Source organism: Balaenoptera acutorostrata, chromosome 2, assembly GCF_949987535.1.
Source record: "Balaenoptera acutorostrata chromosome 2, mBalAcu1.1, whole genome shotgun sequence".
Classification (NCBI taxonomy): domain Eukaryota; kingdom Metazoa; phylum Chordata; class Mammalia; order Artiodactyla; family Balaenopteridae; genus Balaenoptera; species Balaenoptera acutorostrata.
The window spans coordinates 174,830,311-174,852,771 of record NC_080065.1 but is presented as its reverse complement, the minus strand read 5'-3'; the positions used below and the strand labels follow the sequence as shown (position 1 = coordinate 174,852,771).

Here is a 22,461-nt window from a genome sequence, read left to right as displayed (position 1 = left end):
TTTTTTTTTTACCTGTTGAAGCCGTCTGTTGTTCGGCAAAGGGGTCGCTCTGGAACGGGTCACCTGGATTTAGAGGAGAGAGGACCGTTCAGGTCTATGGTAGAAATGACCTTGGCAGAGCAAAGTGGGGAAGCAGGGGCAGCCACTGACTCAGGCAGTTTGTCATGGCGAGGACAACTAAGATAAAACGAAAAGTATTGCTGGCTGCTCAACACGGGCCTAAGTCAAGGAAAATGCAGGGCAAGCCTGGATTCGCTGTCTTTCTACACAGCGCTTTACTCTCCCGTCTCACCCCCGCCCCTCCCCGTCACTTCCCAGGGCTCCAAGAACCTGGGACCCCGAGCTGCCCCCTCCTCAGCCGCAAGGTACATCTGAGCTGCGGGAGCTGCCTGACTCATCTCTCAGAACTAAGGTGCTTCCACTCCAAATCTGAAACTGGAAAGGCACTCCCTCTGCCCTCTCACTGCCCTGGCATTTTTCTCAGAAAAGTACAGATAGCCTTCTTGGAAATACTGTTTTGCTCTGCAAAAAATGAAGAAACTTGGGAAATCTTGTTTCTAGAATTCTTCTTAGTTATTCTTGACTCGTGTGTGGATCTGGATGAACTCCCCACGTTAAGACCTTAGATGTTTACGTGGGGATCTGCTGTTTACTAGGTGATTCCATAATCACTACCACATCTGATTATCTTATCAATCCAGAGAGGTGGATGGGAACGGAAGCATGCAGAGTCTCGGGGCCAAGCAAGCCGCCCTTGAACGTGGATGTCTCTTGGTGAGCCTGGAGCTCTTCCCACCCCCTCCCCTCAACACCATAGCTCTTTAGATAATCAGGTGAGGTGAAAAACTCAAGAGGCCCATTAGGCTCAAAGAATTTCTTTCCTCCTAACTGTTCTAGTCACTGGACAACCCTAGGGGGCACAAAACAGCCTTTCAATGATACAGTGGGCGCCAAATGAGATACCTTTGAAGGGATCGGCTCCTTTAAATGGGTCAGATTTGAAGGGGTCTTCTGCCTGAAAAGGATCCGGATGCAATTCTTGGGCGTTGTTGCTAAATAACAAGGCTTTATTTTTGAAAGGATCGTCCTATAATTTTGTGAAGAGACAGGACAGGTATTTAATTATTTCAGACTTAAAGCAAAGTACAGAATTCTATACTTAACTGGTATATTTTCCCTCTAAGTGATGTGACCCTAAAGAGAGTAATTTTTTCTTTTAAACCAAAGAAGATGGACTTTAGTTAATGATACCATGTCGACAATGGTTCATTAGTTATGATAAATGTACCGTACAAGATGTTAATAATAGGAGAAGCTGGGTGTGGGGTATGTGGGAACTTTCTGTACCATCTCTGTAACTTTTCTATAAGTCTTCTAAAATTAAAAAGTTTATTTAAAAATCATTGAGTGGAAGTAACCCAAGCGCCCACTGATGGATGAATGAATAAGCAAAATGTGGGATGTACATACAATGGAATATTATTCAGCCTTAAAAAGGAAATTCTGACACATGCAACACAGATGAACCCTGAACACATTATGCTAGGTGAAAGAAGCCAGTCACAAGAAGACAAATATTGTGTAATTCTACTTATATGAAGTCCCTAGAGACATCAAATTCCTAGACAGAAAGCAGAATAGTGGGTGCCAGGGACGGGGGGAGGGAGGATGGGGAGATGGTGTTTAATGGGTATGAAAACGTTCTGGAGCTTAGTAGTACAATGTGAATATACTTAACACCACTGAACTGTACAGTGAAAAATGGTTAAGACGGTAAATTCTACGTTATGTGTCTTTTACCACAATTAAATAAAAAAAAAAAGAAAACCGAGTCAGAAAAAAAGTCATGTTTTCGGAAATGTCAGAAAGAAAATGTAACGAGCCACCAACAACTGCAGCCAGAGGCCTTGTTCAAAGGTGTGCCTCCCTCAAACACCTTCTCAGAGTGTGTTACCTATGTGGGCATTTTAAAAAATGCCGTTTCCACACCAAGAAACATGCTGGCTATTTACATCCTGAGAGGAAATGAGTGCTTATGCAGTTAGAACTACTAGAGCATACGCCACACTTTGCATTTTTTTAAAAAAGTGCTTATTTCTAGAAACAAACAAGAATATTTAAATCAGAAGGGAAAAAAACTTGCTTTTGAAGAGCAAGTTTTTATAGTGGAAAATGACCTGAAAGGGCTGGGGAGAGGCTTCACAGTACACGTAGGGACGGTGTACTTGGTTTAGAAATACTGAGATATTTTGGTTAATGAAGACACACCCTCAGTGAAAACATGAAGGTTTCACTATGATATTAAGAAGCACAACATCCTCACTGAACCTGGCAAATGTGTCAGCATCCTCAGGGCTGGCAAACTCAGCCATTATTCCAACTGACCAAAACCAAATGATTGAAGAGCTGGGCTTCTGTGAAAATACAGGGCAATGACGTCAAAGGTGCCAAAGGAAGATTCCTGACGAGGCTCCTACCACCCTGGGCCAGTTGACTTCAGGGAGCAGGACGGATCTCAGAGGTACCAGGCTAACAGGAAGCCCAAGGCTTCGGAAGGACTGACCAACACCCCTGCCCTCTGATGAATACGGAACGATTTTCCTTACCTGAGAAAGATTATCTGCAGCCTCCAACCACAGGGTTTCCCAAGGTGGGGAAAATAAGCCAGTTCTTAGGCAAGTAAGTACCGATGTCTGCAAGCACCGTGTCTGGCAGCAGGGCAAGGACTCAGTAAGGACGTCGTACTGCTAACTACTGTGGCATGCCCGCGTCAGCAAGCACCCAATGGGGTTCTGAGACACAGATCAACGTGACGGACAAGTCCTAATCTAAGGAAGCCAGGAGGCCGGTGTGGAAAATAAACCTCTCGCACTGCAGCCCGGGGGAAGGAACGTATCTGTTCCAGAAGAACAGAGAGAGATGATGTATGAGGTGGATAAAGTAGTGAGTTAAGAATGACGACTTGGCCTTGGAGTGGAAGCTTCTATTTAGTTTTTCATTAGCACTGACGTACAAATTGGTTGTGTTGTTTTGTTTTTGCTTTTATAATGTTTTCAACTGCCACTTGGAAGGCTGACAAATAACAGTGGACAATGGCAGAGAAGAGACTGATCCTGGGGGGTCTGGCCCGCAATCCCCTGAGCGGAAAGTCAAGTCTGCAAGCTCTCTCTCAGGAGCAACTGTCTGCCTGAGGCAGCAACCGCTCCCACCCCTTCAAAGGAGAAGCCTAAGAAGACCCCGGCAGGATTCATGTGGTTAGGGTAACCACAGGTGGTTTGGATTCCATTTCACAGATCCAGAGCAGAAAACTACATTTCCCCTGGTGCAGCGAGGCCGTAAACTCCACCATCCACTGACCTCCTGCCAATGAGCACGGAGCCACCTGCCCACTTGGGAGATCCAAGTGCAGCAGCCAAGCACGGGGTGACCGGTCCCACCTGTGGCAGAGGAAGCAGAGGGAGAACACCTCGAACAATGAGTTCCGCTCTTAATTACTGCACTTCTCGGGAAACAGACACGACAACTCTGAAAGGGCATCTAGGTGACATTGTGACATTCCTTCCCTTTAGATGGGGGCTAGGCAGTGGTGTGCTGGTGAACCAGCGCTCTGGGGGAGAAAAAAAAAAAGCCCTGATTGTTAGCCTCTGCCAATTCCCATGGTGTAGCTACTCCCACCATGGCTGACGTCCAGTTACCAAAGGCTGAATAACAGCTTACAAAATTCCTATTTAATAATCGGCTCTGGAGAGTCAATAAAACTGGCTCCAGAACTCCAGGGGCTGGATGTGACAGACAAGCCTATCTTTCATGATGAGTTCTCAGCGAGACTAAAGTCTGGGATGATTTATTACCTTCTCTCTAGCAGACCGGTTGGCTGAGTGCTGACTCCAAGGACAAGAGGCTAGTATTCTCATCAGTGGATGAAAGATAAGAAATAAATATGGCTTTAAGAATCCTGCTGTCTTGGACAAAGTAAAATCATGTGAGCCTAACACTAAACTTAGTAACTTTAGTAAAACTGTCCAGACTTAGAAAGTTCTAGACGCACCTCTTTGGTTACAGTTGTTCTCAAGAAACTAAATCCCTCACTTTCATCCCCCTCAAGGAGAACTAAGAGAGGTCCCTCTCCTCCGGAGCAGTCCTGAAATGTCCAGGAGTAAACAAAAAGCCCTCTTCAGAGTGTTTATTAAGAAATGGAAACGAACCAAAAAGTGCTTTAAAAACTGTATTTGTACAACAAGATAAAAATCGTTTTTCTCTCAAACACTGGTTTTGAGTTTCTACGTAACATATGTGACATCGACGTTTCAAGATGAATTGACTATCATGTAAACTTTGCCTGCTAATGAGATGAATAAAAATAAAGGTAAAAAAATCTGTGGGGGGAGGGAAGTCCCATGCTGCTTTCAAACTGCCACTTCGCTGTCAACTTTTTATCCCAGGAAACCAATCTTATCAAAGCCTGCGAGAGGGTTTAAAAGTGAGCTGTTCCGTGAACTAAGACGGAACAGGGCAAGCCAGGAGCCGTGTGAGGGCACCAGTGACAGACGGAAGAATAAGAGCAGGGCTATGAAGCTGAAACGCACACTCTGAGACAGACAGCCAAGCAGGAAATTCTGCCTCACGCGGTTCATGAAGAAGGAACGTTCACAGTCTCTATTTAGACGGTAAAGCTGACAAAGCTGACAATGGGCTGGGCCCAAGAGCGGATACGTTTACAATTCCCTGAGGAAAGGAATGTGTGAATGGCAGAGGGAGGCAGTGACGGCCAGAGATGGGAGACAGATGAGAACACCAACAGCGGCTTCTGCGCCATCCGGGGGAGGAGGCGTACGCGTCCCCATAAATCCTTGGGACTGAGTACTTGGCTACTGAGAAAAGAAACGTGTCAAGAAATGCACAGAAAGAGCCGAGTCTCACATGAAGGGAGACAGAGAGGCTGAATTTTTACAAGGAGGGGAAGGAATCCATGAGGCAAACAGGGCCAGGAGCAGGAGCCTGGGAGACAGAGATGGCAGTGCAGGGCGCGCGGTGAAAGGCTTTGGGAGCAGAGCACAACGAAACCACTGAGACCAACAGCGTCCCATTGGCTCCCGCAACCGCACAGAGACGCACAAAGATGCACAAAGACGCTCTCGTCAGCCAGAATAAACTGCAAAGGGCACACGCCAGGGCTCAGGGCTGCTACGGCCGACTCTGGCAGGAACAAAGGACAAAGTAACACTGCTGGATGTCAGCAGCCTGAGGGCCTGCAGAAACCTAAGATGCCAGTGGCCCCTCGGGCCTTCACCAGCACCCCCAGGGTCATGAGGTTTGAACCCAAGGGCCAAAGTCTCAAACATAATAACCAAGATTTCTGGAGAAAGGCCAATTCGTAGGTGACATAGCAACACCCCAGGAGGGCTGTCATTGTTCTTGATCTTTACCTAGACGTGTGATTTTCAAGGTGCTCCTTGTAGGAACACAGAAACACACACACACACATTCCTCCAGCCTCCCAATTAGTCGGATGTGGTGTTTCACAACGTGTGAGAGTTGATCCAATTTTGGTTAAGTTTGGGAAGCCCTCCAAATTTGGGTGATCAGCCCATGGAGATGGAGGTCTTTACAAACTGGTCTTAGAAAGGATTCAGGCCTATCCTTGGCTTTGTCCCAGACGCCAGGATGGAGTGTGGCCCCGGACGCCAGGCTGCAGGGCTGGCGGGGACACGCAAAGCAGCAGTGAAAACAAGAAACACCCTGCACTTGAACAGAATCAAGGCTGGCAAGTGCTGGATCAGCGGGCAGGGCCTTCTCTGACCCCAATGTGGGGCCTGATCCCGGGACCTTTACATTTACATTTACCCGACCTTTACCACGGCTCCAAAACCGCCCCTCTCTGTCAGGGAGACGCCCTCGCTCAGCTCTGCTAAGTTGGTCAGGCTGGCGCCGTGGGCCCCGTCGAGCACCTCGTCATACTGCTCCAGACTCCTCTGGGCTTCCTGGTGGCTTTCGTGCAGCTGGGAAAGCTTGCTTCTTGCCTGTACGATAAAGACATCGTCAGCATCAAGTAGCGTTTAGGAAAAAAGTATTAGGCAACACATTTTTTCTCCTAACATCCAACCCTGGACGATTCACACTGGTTAACTGAATTACCCATCTACGGAGTAGACAATCCCTGTTGCCATGTTTATGAGATGCGAGACCGCTTGTAAACCAAGATGAGACCCTTCTGCTGCCCCAGGCGGTCCCTGAGAAAGGCAAGTGTTCAGACATTTGGTGACTCGGAACAAACTGAAATGGGACAAAATCCAGATTCACAATCTATTCAAAGTGATATTCTGCGGTCACTTTCCTTTGTGGGATTTTATTACCCCATTTGCTCCTCCTTGTTCCTGGAGAAGGCACGTGAGGCCAGGGCAAGGAAGGCAATCTGTGACGTCAGACAGACCCCAGCTTTATCTTAACTGTCTCATACGCACTGGCGATCTAACCTCTCTGTTTCCTCTTCTCCAAGATGGAGCATTGGGGTAAAACCCCTCTTGCGGTGTCCAGCAGGGTGGGCCTTAATAAGCAGCAGCTATCATTTTTAATATCATTATCATTATCACTAACATACATTTATGTCTTGGCTCCTATCTATGTTTTATAAACTCCAAAGGCTGGGAGGGAAAAGGCATAAGATAACCCTACAGGTATTAATTAACAATAAAGCACAATATATAGTATTAAATCCCTGAGATTTGAGTTTGTGATCAACTTTTGTCTGTAAACTGGCAAAAAGAGCAAAGAGATCAAGTCAGTCAAAAGAAAGGAAGCACGAACATGCATTTAGATATTGCCAAGGTCAAACAAACATCACCCTCACTCTGCAGGTGGGACACCCGAGGGCCAGGAAGGAGGCCTTTGGCCGTTGCATACGGGGGAGCAGGAGAAGAGCTCTCCCTCTGCCGGTGGGCAGCAGCCACAGGCCTCGAGGCCCTCACCCCAGAGCGGGACAGGGAGGGGTGCCTGGACAGGGGTCCATGTGGGGCGATGCTGAGAGGATGGGGCCTCCTCGGCGTGCTGGTCTTCGAACTATCAATACGTGGGGACAGAGGGGTACTGGAAGGTGTCTTGGACTCTGTCCCTCCTGCTTGTACAAGGACCAAGGCTGGGGAGAGCATGTCCTGAACCCAAGCCTCTCTCCAAATGAGTTAACTTAATGTCCTCACCCAGACCCCGCCCGCTCCTCAAAAATGATGTGCGCTCAGGCGGGGAAGTGGAAGGCCGGTGAGGCAAAGCAGACACCACCAGGCCAAAGTCAACACGATGGTGGAACACACACTGGGAGGGTTCTCAGCACTTCACCTTCAGGCTGAATGAAGGCTTCCAAGAAGAAAGGGAGGTGGGTGAGAGCAAAGGAAACAACTACTGCGGCGCAGACACCTGGGATCACCGGTCGCACACCCCTCTGTGACTGCTCTGCTCGTGGCAGCCACCCCGCTTGGCAGGAGACCCCAGAAGCCCCCGGCCACAGCCAGTGGTGGCAGGCCCCGCCCCACCCCCTCGGAGATACCTGGTTGATTTCGTCTTGCGTGGATTTCAGGGACTTGATGATGGTTTCCAGTTGAACTTTCCCAGCCTGAATGCTCTGCTCCAGCTGCGTCTCCTCCTGCTGCAGTCGGTTCAGCTCAGATTTGGCCCGGTTCAGGTCGTCTTCCTGGGACTTGAGGTCGGATTCCTGAGACTGGATCTGCGTCTTCAATGAGGAAATCTGAAATGAGATGAAACACAACTTCGAGGAAGAATTCTGGCTCACGTTCTTGAAACAAGCTGACCCAGGGAAGAGGACACCAGCCTGAAAGCCAGACGCCTGGCTTCCTTTACAGGGACCCCTCTCCACACCTGGGACAAGCATAGGCAATCTGTCTGTCCCCTGGGGCTGAACGTCCCCACAGCGGCCTCAGACGGGGATGTAAGGGTTTTACAGTCTGCTGAAGCTGCAGCCTCCCTGGTTTGTAACAAGCAGCTAAGACAGCAGGGGAGGGGAGACACGTGCCCACACCGTGCTGTGGGGCATGGGTCAGGGGTGTGTGCACACACGGGTTCACGCTTATACATGTGACATGGCGGATGAGACTGAGGTCAGGCCACAAATGCTTGGACGCTTTTCCACACGATAATGTTCAACTACTCTATTAAACCAGTAGACGTCTCAGCCTTGAGCTGAGATGGTCATGGTGAGCTCAGGGAAGTCCGTAAGAAGCCTCCTTCCCCTGCTGGGCTTAGCAGGGAGAGGGGGGGATGATGACTTACCATCTGGGTCTCGTCCTGGCACTTCTGCCTGACGTCGCTCAGCATGTCTCGGAGCTTGGCCTTTTGCTGATCCATTTCGTCTAGGCGGTCTTGGGCGTCCTGTTTCTGAGCTTCCAGCTCTTGCAAACTGCTTGTTTCCCGGTCTAAATCATTTTGCAATTCCTAGGGGAGGGTGGCATGAATTTACTCGAGACTTGTTCACATGGGGCACGTCCAAGCTAACACTGTCACAGACTGGGCTGGAGCCCCCAAGATGTCCTACAAAACCGCACACTCCACAGGGAATACCACACACATCTCAGTGTGGCGGCCCCAGCTGAATCTCTCACTAAGTCCCTCAGCAAATATTTACTGATGGCCTAAGAGAGGCCAGGCACCAGGAGAGGGGCTGGGTTCCTGGCAAGAAGAGCTCTCCAGTGACATGTGGTCATCAGTGGGGAGGGAAGGGCATCACCCAGACACAAATGAACTGAGACAAACATGGGACAGCCTGGGTCAGACTGTCGGTCAGAGTCACGGGGACATGGGGAGATCACACTGACGCTGCACAGGTGCACAAGAGCTCAAGGAAGTGCCACTTCGATGGACCCAAAGGACGAGCAGGTGGCAGCCAGGAAAAGAGCCAGGAATGTGAAGAGTGGATGGGGCCGCAGAGGACCCCTAAGAGAAGGGGGTGTCGTGCTCCAGCTGGATCAAAGGAAAGCGGGCCGAGAGCACCAGAGGCCGTGCCCCACAGGCCATGCCAGAGACAGCACTGGCTTCTGCAGCGAGAAGCCCCTGCGGACATCCAAAATGGGAGCAGGACATGATGATTCTCAGCTGCTACAGCTCCTCCACGTGGGCTGTATCTAACGAGATGGCCAGGGTGGGTGTCTTCAGACTCGACTGTTAGACCTCTAGGGAAAGGATCCTAGAGGGGGATGGCGCAAGTGAAAACGTGCAACGTTTGTGATGGCAAAATCTGTCAACAATGCAAATCTCCACAGGCGGAGTTGACTGGACCTACAGCACAGCCCACCCTGAGGGACGCTCCACCTCGTACCCGAGTTATAATGTGAAATGAACGAGGCACGCAGCAGAGCACACGTGTGAGGCACAGTGGCATCTGTGCAATCAGGAAGGGGGGAATATGCACAGACGTCTCTCCTTACACAAACACACACAGGACCTTTCTGGAAGGCTTCATGGGAGCTGATGGACTACACCTCTGGGGATACAGGGAGGGCAGGAGGCGTCCATATTCAACCAGGCGAATGTCTTATGGGATGTCTTATCTACCTGTAAGATAGATAACTAAAGCAGGGATGGGATGGGAGGGGAGAGTATGGCCTATGGGGCTGACAGTGGGGAGGGGACTCAAGCTGGGGCCGATGGAGAGGTGATGGCAGCCTGGGTGAGGTTGTGGCCGTGGGTATCAAAGGAAGGGGCGGACTTGAGGGGACTGTTGGGCGGTCAGGGAGGACAGGAGTGGTGAGGCCGATGCCCAGGGCTGGCTGGGGCTGCTGGTGGCTGACGTCATCTCAGAAGAAAACTCGAAGGAGGTGCAGGGTCTCCCTCTCCCTGCTTTGAGGACAAAAAATCACGGCTCTCTCTCTCCTCTCTCAACAGCCAAAACACACCTCTGAGCTGTTTTGGGGGGCCAGGTTCTCTGTTCCCCGGTCTCCTTGTCCCCGACCTTTAAGAACAGATCTCAAGTCCGACAAGTTTGGGAGAGCTAACAATGAATGTTTGATAGGAAGCTAATGGCAGAGTAGGGAACGTGGGTTTGCCACATCTGAGTGAAGGACAAGTGATGGGGGAGGGGGAGACGAAGGAGGAAGGAGGGTCAGGCCCACCGTAGCCATTGGAAAAGCCCACGGGAAGACGACCCGCCAGCTTCTGGTTAGGAAGAACGCTGGGGTCAAAGTGGGGGAGGTGTCTGAGCAAAGAGAAGACAGAAAAAACCCAGACAACCTACAGACTCAGAGCAATTCCCACTGGAACGCCAGCCAGCTTCTGACAAGCAGATTCCAAAATTTATAAGGAAATGAAAGGGATCCAGAATAGCCAAAACAGTCTACGGCCATACCACGCTGAATGGGCCCGATCTCACCAGAATAGCCAAAACAATCTTGAAAAATACGAGGTTGGAGGACTCATACTTTCCGATTTCAAAACTTACTACAAAGCAACAGTAATCAAGACAGTGTGATACTGGCATAAGGAAAGACAGAAATCAGTGGGATAGAACTGAGAGTTCAGAAATAAATCCACATGTCTATGACTGATTTTTAAAAACGGTGCCAAGACCATTCAGTGGGGGAAAGATTAGTCTCTTCAAGAAATGGTTCTGGGACAACTGGTCCTCCACATGCAAAACAATAAAGTTGGACCCCTACTTCACACATTATGTAAAAATTCACTCAAAATGGATCAAAGACCTAAATGTAACAGCTAAAACTATAAAACTCTTAGAAGAAAATGTGTGGTAAATCTTTGTGACCTTGGATTTGGCAATGGGTTCTTGGATATGATACCAAAAGCAAAAGCAAAAAAACGGAATAAATAACTGGAAAATTTTAAACTTTTGTGCTTCAGGGAATTCCCTGGCAGTCCAGTGGTTAGGACTCCTCACTTTCATTGCTGAGGGCCCGGGTACAACCATCAAGAAAGTGAAAAGACAACCCAAAGATGGGGATATAATATTTGCAAATCATTTATCTGATAAGGGAATTTATCTAGAAAATATATTGGGCTTCCTGATGGCGCAGTGGTTGGGAATCCGCCTGCCAATGCAGTGGACATGGGTTCGGGTCCTGGTCCGGGAGGATCCCACATGTCGCGGAGCAAGTCCGTGTGCCACAACTACTGAGCCTGTGCTCTAGAGCCCACGAGCCGCAACTGCTGAAGCCCACGCACCTAGAGCCCGTGCTCCACAACAAGAGAAGCCACCGCAACGAGAAGCCCATGCACCACAACGAAGAGTAGCCCCTGCTCGCCACAACTAGAGAGAGGCCACACACGGCAACAAAGACCCAACATAGACAAAAATAAATAAATTAAATAAATAAATTTAAAAAAAAAGAACTCTTACAACTCAGCTATAAAAAGACAAATAACCCAATTTAAAAATGGGCAAAGGATCTGAATTAGCTTTTCTCCAGAGAAAATACACAAATGGCCAATAAGTATGTGAAAAGATGCTCATCAACATTAGGAAAGCATCAATGAGATACCACTCCATACCCACTAGGAAGGCTATAATAAAAAATGGAAATTATCAAGTGTTGGCGAGGATGTGGAGAAAGTGAGAATGAAAAATGGTACAGCCACTTTGGAAAATGGTCTGGCAATTCCTCAAAGGGTTAAACATACAGTTACCATGTGACCCGCAATTTCACTCCTAAATGTATATATATACACACACACCTAAGAGAAGTGAAATCATATGTCCACACAAAAACTTGCACATTAATATTCACAGTGGCATTACTTGCAATAGCTAGAAAGTAGAAAAACACAAACAACCATCAACTAATGAAGCAATGACTAAAACAGCCATACACTGAAGCATTATTCAGTCATAAAAAGGAATGAAGCACTGACACATGCAACAACATGAATGAACCTTGAAAACTACACTGAGTGAAAAGAGGCCAGACTCAAAAGGCCACACAGTATGTGATCTCATTGATATGAAATGTCCAAAACAGGAAAATCCAGAGAAAAGAATGTAGACTAGTGGTTGCCAAGGGCTGGGGAAGGACTGGGGATCGCTAATGGGTAGGGGGTTTCTTTTTGGAGTGATGAAAATGTTCTGTAATTGACTGTGGCGATGGCTGTACAACTCTGTGCATATACTAAAACCCACTGAATTATACACTTTAAATGGATGAATTGTATAGTACGTGAATTACATCTCAGTGAAGCTGTTGTTACAAAAACGAAATGAAACGGTAAACCAGGCAAAGACGCCGCAGGTTCTCACTAAGACAGTAGCCATGGAAATGGAGAGATCCCCAGGGCAGGAGGGGGAAGGGGAGGCTTGAGGGGGCTGAAGCTGAAGCTCCCACTGCTTAAAACCAAACATAAACTAACCTGAGGACCAAGGCCTGCTACTCGACGCTGGGCCCTGACCTGCAGCCTGTGCTGGCAGGCATGGCACATGATCTCCTGGCCAAACCCATCTGGGAAAAGGCAGCAGGAACCAGAATCAAACCTGGTTTTCACAGGGGAACTTTAAAATATATATAGTGCTCTGTCCCTGACCAAGGAGCTGCCATCACACTGCAGCAGAGGCCTGCCCTGGTTTGGAGTACACGTGATGCTCCCATGGAACAGGGGCTGGCCTGGCCGGGACCCCCTCCAGCTCTGAGGGGCCATTGGGGCGCCGGGCCCCCTCCAGCTCTGAGGGGCCATCGGGGCGCCGGGCCCCCTCCAGCTCTGAGGGGCCATCGGGGCCCACACGGACCCCAGCATCTCAAAGGCTGCAGGAGTGTACTGTCAGAGCCCAGCAGCGAGGGTTTCGGGTGGCCTTGCTGAGCCTGCCGCAGACCAGAGGGGAAAGCACCTCCAGACATCACAGCGACCCAACGGCTTTCTTAGAATTGCCCAGGAGCAGGTGCCAGAGACCAGGTGACTGGTTTCCCTGGAGCCAAAGGACATCACAGCACCCGGATCCCCAGCTTTGGGAATGCAAACCAGAGCTTGTGCAGAGTGACCCAGACACAACGGGAGGGAGAACTGCCCAGGGACCCATGTGGCCAGCCGGGCCAGGGCCAAGGTGAAAGGGAACATGAGGCCAGCGCCACCACACCAAACAGCTGAAAGGATGGGGGTGAGGTGATACGGGTGACAGGGAACTGTGTCTGAGGGGTCAGTTTTAGGACATGGGTGGAAATCAGAGGGCTGAGGTGAGAATAAAATGACAGGATGAACATACAAACATCCAGAAAAAGACAGTCACTTCACCTGTGGTCATATAAATGATGCAACTCATTTGAGCAAAAAAACAAAAACAAAACCAAAGCACGATAATAGAGGCAGGCTGTTCCCTGCCTTCTGATCCAAAACATTCCTGGGGACCATCTGAGGCCCAACCCCCGATGCCAACGTGTACAGAGTGAGAAGCCAGGAAAGAAGAGCCTGGACACTGCACAGTGTGAACCAGTGAGAGTCCCAAAGCATCCACCCTACCCCACCTGCAGACGGCAGCTACGACAGACGACATTTCCCGCAGCCGGCGGGCAGGCACTGCATGCCATCCGTCCACTGGGTACCTCATGGAACCCTACAGCCCCTGTGCGGACAGGCTCAGGGGAGGCGGAAAGAGGGCCGCCCAGCACCCCATGAGCCTGACTGAGTCAGGTGCTGCTTCCCCTGGCCTGGCTCAGGTCGCTGCCCTAGGAGGTGGCCCAGAAAGAACCAGCCTCTCAGGCGGTGCGCACGGCGGCCAGATACTGCTCTTGGCACTGACCCTCACTGCCAGGTGGGAAGACGCAGGCCGGGAGGCTGAGCCACCCACCCACAGGCCCCCGGCCGAGCCGTGGGGGCTGCAGCGCTGACTGCTCAGCCTCGCTCCTCCTTCCCCGGCTCTGAGCTCGGAGCACTCGAAGCCCCACGCAGAGACTGTCAGGCCCAGCGGCACAGCTCAGCCACGCTCTCAGAGCCCTACAGACAACTCGAGTCTCCTCACGACGGCAGAGCCGTCTCTATTCATTCAGACCTGAGACATCTCGGAACCGATGTCTCCTCAAGGGTGCAGCTCCCAGGCACTGACCATTTCGCTTCTGGCACAGCCTCCCTCTGCCCAGACGACGAGTGAGTGCTGAGCACATGCCAGACCCCATGCTCCAGCCCAGCACCCAGGAGAGCAGACCACTCACTACCAACGTCACGCGAGGCCTAGAGATGTTAAGTAACTTGCCCAAGGTCACACAGCTGCTAAGGAGAGCCAGGTTTGAGCCCCAGCAGTCAGACCCCCAGTGTCACCACCACCCACAAGGAGACTCTCCAAGCAGGACTGTCCTGAGAACACGTTAGAGGTCACTGTCTGAACCTCAAAACTTCAGGCTGAGTGAAAGAAACCAGACACAAAAAGCCAAATGTTGTATGATTCCCTTTATATGAAATGTCCAGAACAGACAAACCCATAGAGACAGAAAGTGGATTCGTGGCTGTCAGAGGCTGGGAGGGGGAATGGGGAGAGATGGCTAATGAGGACGGGGTCTCCTTTTGGGGTGATGGAGATGTTCTGGAACTAGACAGAGGTGGTGGTTAAGCAACACACTGATCACGCTAAACACCACTGAACTGTACACTTTAGAATAGATTTTATGTTACATGAATTGTATATCTCAATTTTTTAAAAATCCACTGTTTATGGTATAGGAAACTAAAAAAAAAGATCACTTGGAAGCCCCCAAAAGCTCAAGTTTCCAATGAGTGCATCGGTGCCCCCCTTTGCCCTGCTCCACCATCACTGCTGGGAACCCCCTGCACTGCGTTTGACACAAGGTTGATCCCACCAAAACCAGCCACGTGCTTACCTGTACTTCATTGGTTTTCTGTCTGATTGCCTCTTCCTTTTCTCTAATGTCTTGTTCCAGTGAGTATTTCTCTCTGTGTTTAAAAATAGTTCATGAAAGCACAGATAGAGTGAATGAGTTGACCGTTCCCCCAATATCCCAACTTCTCAAGACCCAATCCCATCCATCCCACAGAAACCCACCCGGGCTGACCCCACTCAGTGGGGGCAGAAGTACAGGAACGCCCCCAGTGACCATCTGCCCTACCTGACCTCCTCCCCTACAAGTGTGGGTCGAACCTGTGGATGCCATGAGGCTTTTGCCCCCAACATGGCCGTGCAAGCCTTTTAAAGCAAAGAATGTCAAAGCAATGCCCAGGGTGAGAAGGGCTGGACGTGCCCCTGCTGACTTTGAAGATGGAGGGGTCACGAGAGAGGAGGCACCGGGCAGCCTCTCAGAGCAGAATGAGCCCCTGGCCACACAGCATGGAAAGCAGACCCCAGACCCCCAACTTTGAGGAACTAGATTCAGATCCCCACCTACTTGGACAACACCTTGAATTCGACCTTGTGAGGCCCTGAGCAAGAAGCCCAGTTAAGCCCATCTGGACTCCTGGTCTACAGAGCTGTGCACTAATAAATTTGTGCTGTTTTAAGCCATTCCATACACAGCAAGAGAAAATGAATACATTCTCTAAATCCTATGTGCACTCGCTCATGAATGGTGAGCAACAACTGCTCAGAAGACTGAGTGCTGAAGACACGAGGACACACGGAGAGAGGCCCTGCCTTCACGGAGCTCACAGGCCAGTGAGAGAGACAGGCGACAAATCAACACACAAAGGCACACAACCTAAGTACCACGAAGGGAAATCCAATGGGATAAGGAAAGGGGGTGTGCAGTGTCCTGCATAGGACGACCAGGGAAGGACTCTGAGGACATGGCCTATGAATAGACTATATGATGGAAAAACATTCTAGGCGATGGGAACAGGAAGGCATAGCTCGGCTCGGGGAGCCACGGTGAGGAGTCTGGAGTGATGCAAAGTTGGGTGAGAAGTCCAGAGGGCTGGCAGCAAGACGCGGCAGTGCGGGTCTCTGGGCCCGGCAGCTGCCCCCAGCTACTCCCTCACAGGAGGCTGTGGCTGGCCGCTGTGCACACCAGGGCTTGGTGGGGCCCTGCCTGTCTCCTCAGCTGCAAACAGCTCCCCCGGGGCAGCAACCAGCCTTGCTCTCCTCCTTAGAGACTGAATGCTTGTGCCCCCCACAAATTCATATGTTGAAACCCTAACCCCCCAATGTGATGGTTTTTGGAGGTGGGGCCTTTGGGGGATGATTAGGTCACGAGGGTGGAGCCTGCAGGAATGGGATTAATGCCCTTACGAGAGACCCCAGAGACCTCCTTGCCCCTCCGCCCTCTGAGAACATGGCGAGAAGACGCTGTCTATGAACCAGGAGATGGGCCCCATCAGACACTGGATCTGCCTGCACCTCTATCTCGACTTCCAGCCTCCACGATGGGGGTAAGTATGGGCCTGTTGTTCAAGCCCCCCAGTCTGTGAGAGTTTGTTACAGCAGCCTGAAGGGGCTGCCTCGGCATCAGAAATCTCATGTGGCCAACACACCCTGCCTCCCCTGCTGGGAACCCAGCCCCTGCTCGACAATAAGGCCCCCCTGGGACACTGGGCCAGACACGGAACCGCGAGCATCTGCACGTTCGTTTCCACAAGTCTAAGAACTACCTAACAATACAACGTGCTCTTTACATCCAACCCATTACGACTGAGTCACGTCAAGGGGAGAGGCGTGTTTCGCCACACCGCCAAGCAACAGGCCTGAAGGTCACTCTCAAAGCCACCCAGGCCTGGCTCCCTGCACACTCTTGCTCTGCACACGCTTGCCTCTCGCCCTCACAGGGAAACGCTCCAGGCCGCCAGAGGCTGCACAGCTGTGAAGAGGCAGCCCTGGCCTGACTGGGACACCACTGTCCCTTCCAAGACCCCAGCCCTTGCATTACAGGGTCCCCTCCCTCCTCTACCTGCAGTTCTGATTAACAGGCCCACCCAGGCTCTAAGACACTGGCCCTCCATCCTCACAGACCCTCTCAGCCTTGCCAGGCTGCACGTGCTGATCTCTGGTTTGGAAATACAGCCCCAGGGAGCCGGTGACAGAATGGGAGCCATCCTCTGGGCTGAGCATGAAGCAGAGGGTCTGGCTTCAGCAGGCGGCCAAGGCTGAGGCTTTGTGGCCAGCCAGCCACCCACCTAACCAGTCTCACATGACATCTGACCTGCCTTTGCTTCTCAGGGCTCTGCTCCACTAAGGACACAAACTACACCACCCAAGGGGCATCCAGCTGTGAGTGGGATCCAGCTCGCTCTGCCAAAGTAATGTTGTTTTCATTTTCGGTCAAGAAACAGTCCCTCTCCCGTGGAGGGCTAGGTGCCTTTGGCCCTTCTGCTCGTTGCACCCCACCCCCCAGCCTTCCCCCAGAATTAACTGGTAAGAGGATGGTGTTCTGTAGAAGATCACAGGGGCATAGAGGAAGTAGATGTATTCTTTTATGCCAGACTCTGAGAGTACAGACACCCCATCCAAAGCCCTTGTTTACAGGTGGGGAAACCAAATCAGTGGGCGCTGGGAGTGAAGACAGAAACCTGGACACAAGGCCTGAGACTCAGAGTTGACCTGTTGCTCCTAAGCAGCAGTGTCACTACCTGAGACTCAGTCACTGTATGTGTTCAGAAATTACAAGGCCTTCCTGAGGCGGGGGGCGGGGGGGGCCCTGCGGCTGCCTAGCAACAATGTGTCTGAGACCCCACAGCCCACACCGGTTCCCACTGAGGATGTCAGTACTCGGGCTCATTAACTCAATTCAGGAACTCAGGAGAATCTGTGTCCTTTCATTTCTGCCGAACAAACTCGTGATGGTCAACTCGCCATGTGGTTCACAAGCCTCTGCTACTTCCGATAACAACCTGGGATGTAGATTTGGTTGGAATCTGAAGGGAAGGAGACGCTTTAACATACCTTTGTAACTGGGCAATCTCTTGACTGATATCATCAAGTTCCTTCACACCAGTAAACTCCCCCGATCCAAGAGAACTTGAACTGTCCTGCAACCAAATTCAGACAAAGAATTACAAACTGGCTAGTTGCCCACACCGCACAGCATGGGCTAGTAGGTCTTAGAATAAGGGATAAAATCATCTGTCTCCAGCCCCCAACCTACGAACCATCTGGGCAGCCCAGACACACCCCGAGTGGCCCTATTGAAGGCTGGGCAGGCTGCCAGCGCCACCTGGTGGTGGGGTGAGGGAAGCGACGCAAACACGATAGGGATGGGCCAGCGGCTACTCACCGGGATGGGAGTGCCTCTCTCTGAAGGTGGGACCATGTCCGGCGAGAGGACTTGAGGGGGGTCGATGCCTTTACTGACCTTCTGCTGAATGAAATACATAGCTAACGCGAATTGGTCTTTGCTTAACTTCCCCGTTTGCCTCGTATCGGCCAGGGCCCTGGGAGAAATGTGGGGATGCTAATTACACATCACAAACACCAGAATCGGCTCCAAGTACACGGGACCCACACTTCTAAAAAATGGACAACAAAAACGATAAAAACAACGGGCTACAGCTGCAGCTCCTTTTCCACTGAACATCCCCCTCCTGGGGAGCAGTCCCAACCCCCCCACCAGCGCGTCGGGGCAGGAGGGGGCTCTTCTCCCAATTGGAGAACCGCCAAGCCCCACCCACGGGCCGAGGTCCCTTGGGAAGCCCTGTTAGCAGCCAGGAGACACGCAGCTGGCTTCCAATGGTGTGCAGGCAGTGGATGCGATTCACATTCCTGAGTAAATGGAAGCTGGAGCCGAGTGCACACACTCAGACCCTCAGCTGGTTCCTGCAGCCTTGGGTTATCTGAATGGCCTGGGCCGCTGGTCTTCAATGGGGATGACAAGCAGCATTTGGGGTTGTCATGAGGGGACGGGGACTGGAAAGCCAGGCATGGCTACACAGGGGACAGTCCCTCGCTGCTAAGGTGACCCCGCCCTCGTGGCCTTCTGGTGTCCTGGCACACGGGTGTGGCAGTGTGGAAGCTCTGCCACACCCGTGGTCACCGAGAGCCGGCCGTACGGGAAGGGAAGCCTCATGCAGCAAGGACAAGGCCTCCACATCTGTGAAAAATGTCATCCCTTCACTCTGTCCACTCAACACGCAGACTCCTTCCCACTGCACGTAGTTACTGAGAGAGTAGTGAAACCATGTCCTGATGCAGAGCGAAGAAGAGCCGGGAACGTGTAACAGACTCAGGCCCAGACACTGTGAGCGAACAGGGCTGGTGGAGATCCCTCTAAATGTCTCTACTCAAGGCTGGTTTTAAAATGTCTTTGTTCTTGTCACAGTTCAAGGGCAGGGTGTGATAATTTCGAACTGCAACTATTTCTCCTGATTCTGCTGGCGAGGGCCAGTCCTGCTGCACACCCAGCCCACGGCAGCTCTCGGGCTGCGGTCCCATCTCTCCGGCCCGTCCCTGCTCCCTGGTCTCTGAAGGAGCGGGGGCCCCCAGGCCCACGTGCAGGGTTACTCTGTCCGCGTCCACCCAGGGCAGCATTACTGTGCTTATTCTTTTTTTTTTTTTAATTAATTTATTTATTTATATTAATTTTTGGCTGTGTTGGGTCTTCGTTTCTGTGCGAGGGCTTTCTCTAGTTGCGGCAAGCGGGGGCCACTCTTCATCGCGGTGCGCGGGCCTCTCACTATCGCGGCCTCTCTTGTTGCGGAGCACAGGCTCCAGACGCGCAGGCTCAGTAGTTGTGGCTCACGGGCCCAGTTGCTCCGCGGCATGTGGGATCTTCCCAGTCCAGGGCTCGAACCCGTGTCCCCTGCATTGGCAGGCGGATTCCCAACCACTGCGCCACCAGGGAAGCCCTACTGTGCTTATTCTGACACCACGCTGAGTGGCACGGTGCCGGGCACTGCGGGGGACAGGCCTACGTCCTCGTTTTGTCCCTTCAATCCTTCTTCGCTTGTTATCTCCACTTTGGATATGTTCCCACACCCAGCCACCTGTAAACAAACCCAGACTGTCCTTTCACTGTCCCAGTGGTTATTCTAAAGCTCACTCTTTCTGTCCTTGCTTTTTTTCCCCTGTATGCAACGCCTTCTGCGTGTTTTCTTTTTAATCCAAGCGTATTTGTGATTTCGTTGTGTCATTTACGTATCGTCATGTCACTTACAGGTTGAGATACATGTTATAAATTACTCTACGTTATGATCGGGGTATAATTTGAATTCCGTGCACATGCATTTCAGGGTGATAAAGGGGGCACTGGATCTGAAGGGCCTGATAGAGACTGCCCCTGACTCGTCACAAGGGGCCAGTCTTCCCACAGTCTTTTGCTGACTGACTAGGTGTGCTTCTTGAGAAGGGACAGCCCATTTTCTCCAGCGGGGCCTCACCTTGCAACGTGGCGATCTCTGAATTACTGTTAAGGATGGTTATTTCCCCAAGTCACAGTGAATTTCACAGCTCTCTTTGGAGGGGTTCACCCCTCCAGAATTACACGGAAATTCTCTTCTTACAACTCCCAAGTGAAGCCCTCTAAAGTGGGAGGGCTTTCTCCCCTGAGAAAGCTAGGAAGCGACTTTCACTACTGGCTAGTTACAAAAGGAGCCGTCCCGGTGCCATGAAGATCGCTCCGCCGGCCCTGGAGGAAAGTGGGGGTGAAGACGGCTCCTCGACCAGCCCTGAGGTGCAGACCAGTCTCACCCTCTCCCACCAGCCGTGTCACTGACCTTCACGGGGCAGCGCCTCTAGGAGAGATGGCCACAGCCCTGATGCCCAGGGTGGCCCTGCCGGAGCCTCTGGGGCCCTTACTGCACCCTCCCACCAGAGGGGGGTGGGGCCGAGCACCTGCACCCTCACTGGCTGGGCTGAAGGCTGCATAACCACTAGCAAGAACTTGCCCCAGGGCTCTCTGGAGGGACAAAACAGGAGACCTTGCTGCTGGAGGAGGGTGAACTGACATGCGCGCAATGCAGGACACAGGTCTGCACACTCAGCCCTGACTACCGCTCCCTCCTGACCTGCTCACCCGCTCCGGCCCTTCAGGCAGCACAAGTCTCACTCAACATGTGAGCCAGCCACAGCCGCTACTTCCACACAGCGAGACCCCCTGTACTTAGGAAGAGACGTCCACTATCTGCTCTTACCATATGTGCGCTAGAAGGTTCTGGGTGAGGCCCGAGTGCATGAAGATCTCCTTCACCTCCTGGCCGCTCACACAGCCGTCCAGGTCCAGGTCGGTCTTCAGGAATATCTCGTCAAATCGCATCCTGTCCGCCACTGGCACCACCCAGTTTACTGTTGGCTGAGAGGGTTTTTCAGAAGTTAATCCTCAAGCTTTTTATCACCTGCGAATACACACTATGAAAGCGTTTTCATGCTCATTTTAGCAGAAAACCCTCCACGAGCCGAGAGGGCAGACAGGATCCCTGTTCTGTAAGAGGGGAAACTGAGGCTCAGAGAGGTTAATGCCGACTCCGTCAGTCTCACCCAGTGGCCAGTCTGCACCTCTTTCCACCCCATCACAGTGCCCTGAAATCTTTGTACTGAGAGGGATGTAAAGACCCAGCAGGTCCTTCTACCAACAGCCCTTCCATCCCCGCTGCCTGGGACAAGAAGGAAAGCCTTCCACGACGGAAAGTGATCCCCTTCTAGGAGGGGGCTTCAAGTGTACCAGAGAGGACCCTCCTGACCACTCATTTTGGAAGGACTGTCTCCCGAGAACCGGCCCAGCACCAATGCCAGCCTTCCTGGCCTTCTGTCCTCCACCTGCAGACCTTCTTTGCAGCAGCAGGGGCGTTCTCAATGCCCACAGTTCCAGGATTCTGTACTCCATCCTTCTTTGACCCTGACCCCACTCTCTGCCACACAGCAGACCCCCTGTGAGGTGTCAGTACACACAAGGCACTGACAGGCCGTGAGTGAGGCTGATGTGAAAACTGCACCTGTATGACAGGCGGGCACTCAGGGCCCTGTGGTGCTGGTGGGGGAGCCCGGGCCTCTGAGGAGCACGCCCACCACCTGTGAGCGCCCCACATTCACGAGGACCCTGTTGTGGCAGACGAAGCTGAGAGCCCAGCGAGCTGCTGTGATTTCAGTGCATTGGGGCTCGGCCACCTCGTGCACCTGTGACCTCTTACACCACCTGCTCCAGTTCTACTTAAGAAAAGCAAATGCCAGGGTCTGCCAGGGCCAGAGCACCTCCAACTCAGAGGCATCCAGGCCCCTTGGGCACTTGGTGGCAGGCCTCTTCAATTGCTTATTCTGGGTGTGTCACCTCTGACCTTTGGGGCTCCCATCACAGCACGTTTCACAGCATCTCTGCCCCTTTTTGTAGAGATGTTTCCTTTCATCTGTTTTTCTGACCAGGTCTCTCTTATCATCTAAATCAGTGGGATCCTGATGTGAGCACCAGGAATCCAGAAAGCAATTTTGGGAAGAAAGGGACAACACATTACCCAGGGTTTGGGGTAGGGAGTAGAATGATTTAGGACAGCAAGGATTTATCAAAAAAAAATTCATCAGAATTTACGAACCAGATTCAAATTGCAAAGGCTCAGGCAGCGAGAACTGAGATAGCGTTTTACCTGCTGCATTACAGGAATTTTCTAAGC

At 51.6% G+C, this 22,461-nt stretch overlaps 1 protein-coding gene across 18 annotated transcripts in view; it reads right to left on the bottom strand.

Annotated features, from left to right (window-relative positions):
- EPS15L1 (epidermal growth factor receptor pathway substrate 15 like 1) overlaps positions 1-22,461 on the bottom strand; it is a 101,976-nt gene that overhangs the window by 35,081 nt on the left and 44,434 nt on the right. For 16 of the 18 annotated variants that reach the window (XM_057539883.1, XM_057539884.1, XM_057539885.1 and 13 more), the window contains 9 exons: positions 20,995-21,152; positions 18,144-18,300; positions 17,813-17,898; positions 14,805-14,877; positions 8,278-8,439; positions 7,538-7,735; positions 5,856-6,020; positions 964-1,087; positions 13-63 (listed from right to left, as the gene is read on the bottom strand). In XM_057539883.1, coding sequence (XP_057395866.1) covers positions 13-63; positions 964-1,087; positions 5,856-6,020; positions 7,538-7,735; positions 8,278-8,439; positions 14,805-14,877; positions 17,813-17,898; positions 18,144-18,300; positions 20,995-21,152 — 1,174 coding nt within the window. The remainder of the gene's footprint in view (positions 1-12; positions 64-963; positions 1,088-5,855; positions 6,021-7,537; positions 7,736-8,277; positions 8,440-14,804; positions 14,878-17,812; positions 17,899-18,143; positions 18,301-20,994; positions 21,153-22,461) is intronic. The other 2 variants (XM_057539888.1, XM_057539890.1) reach the window with 1 other exon arrangement.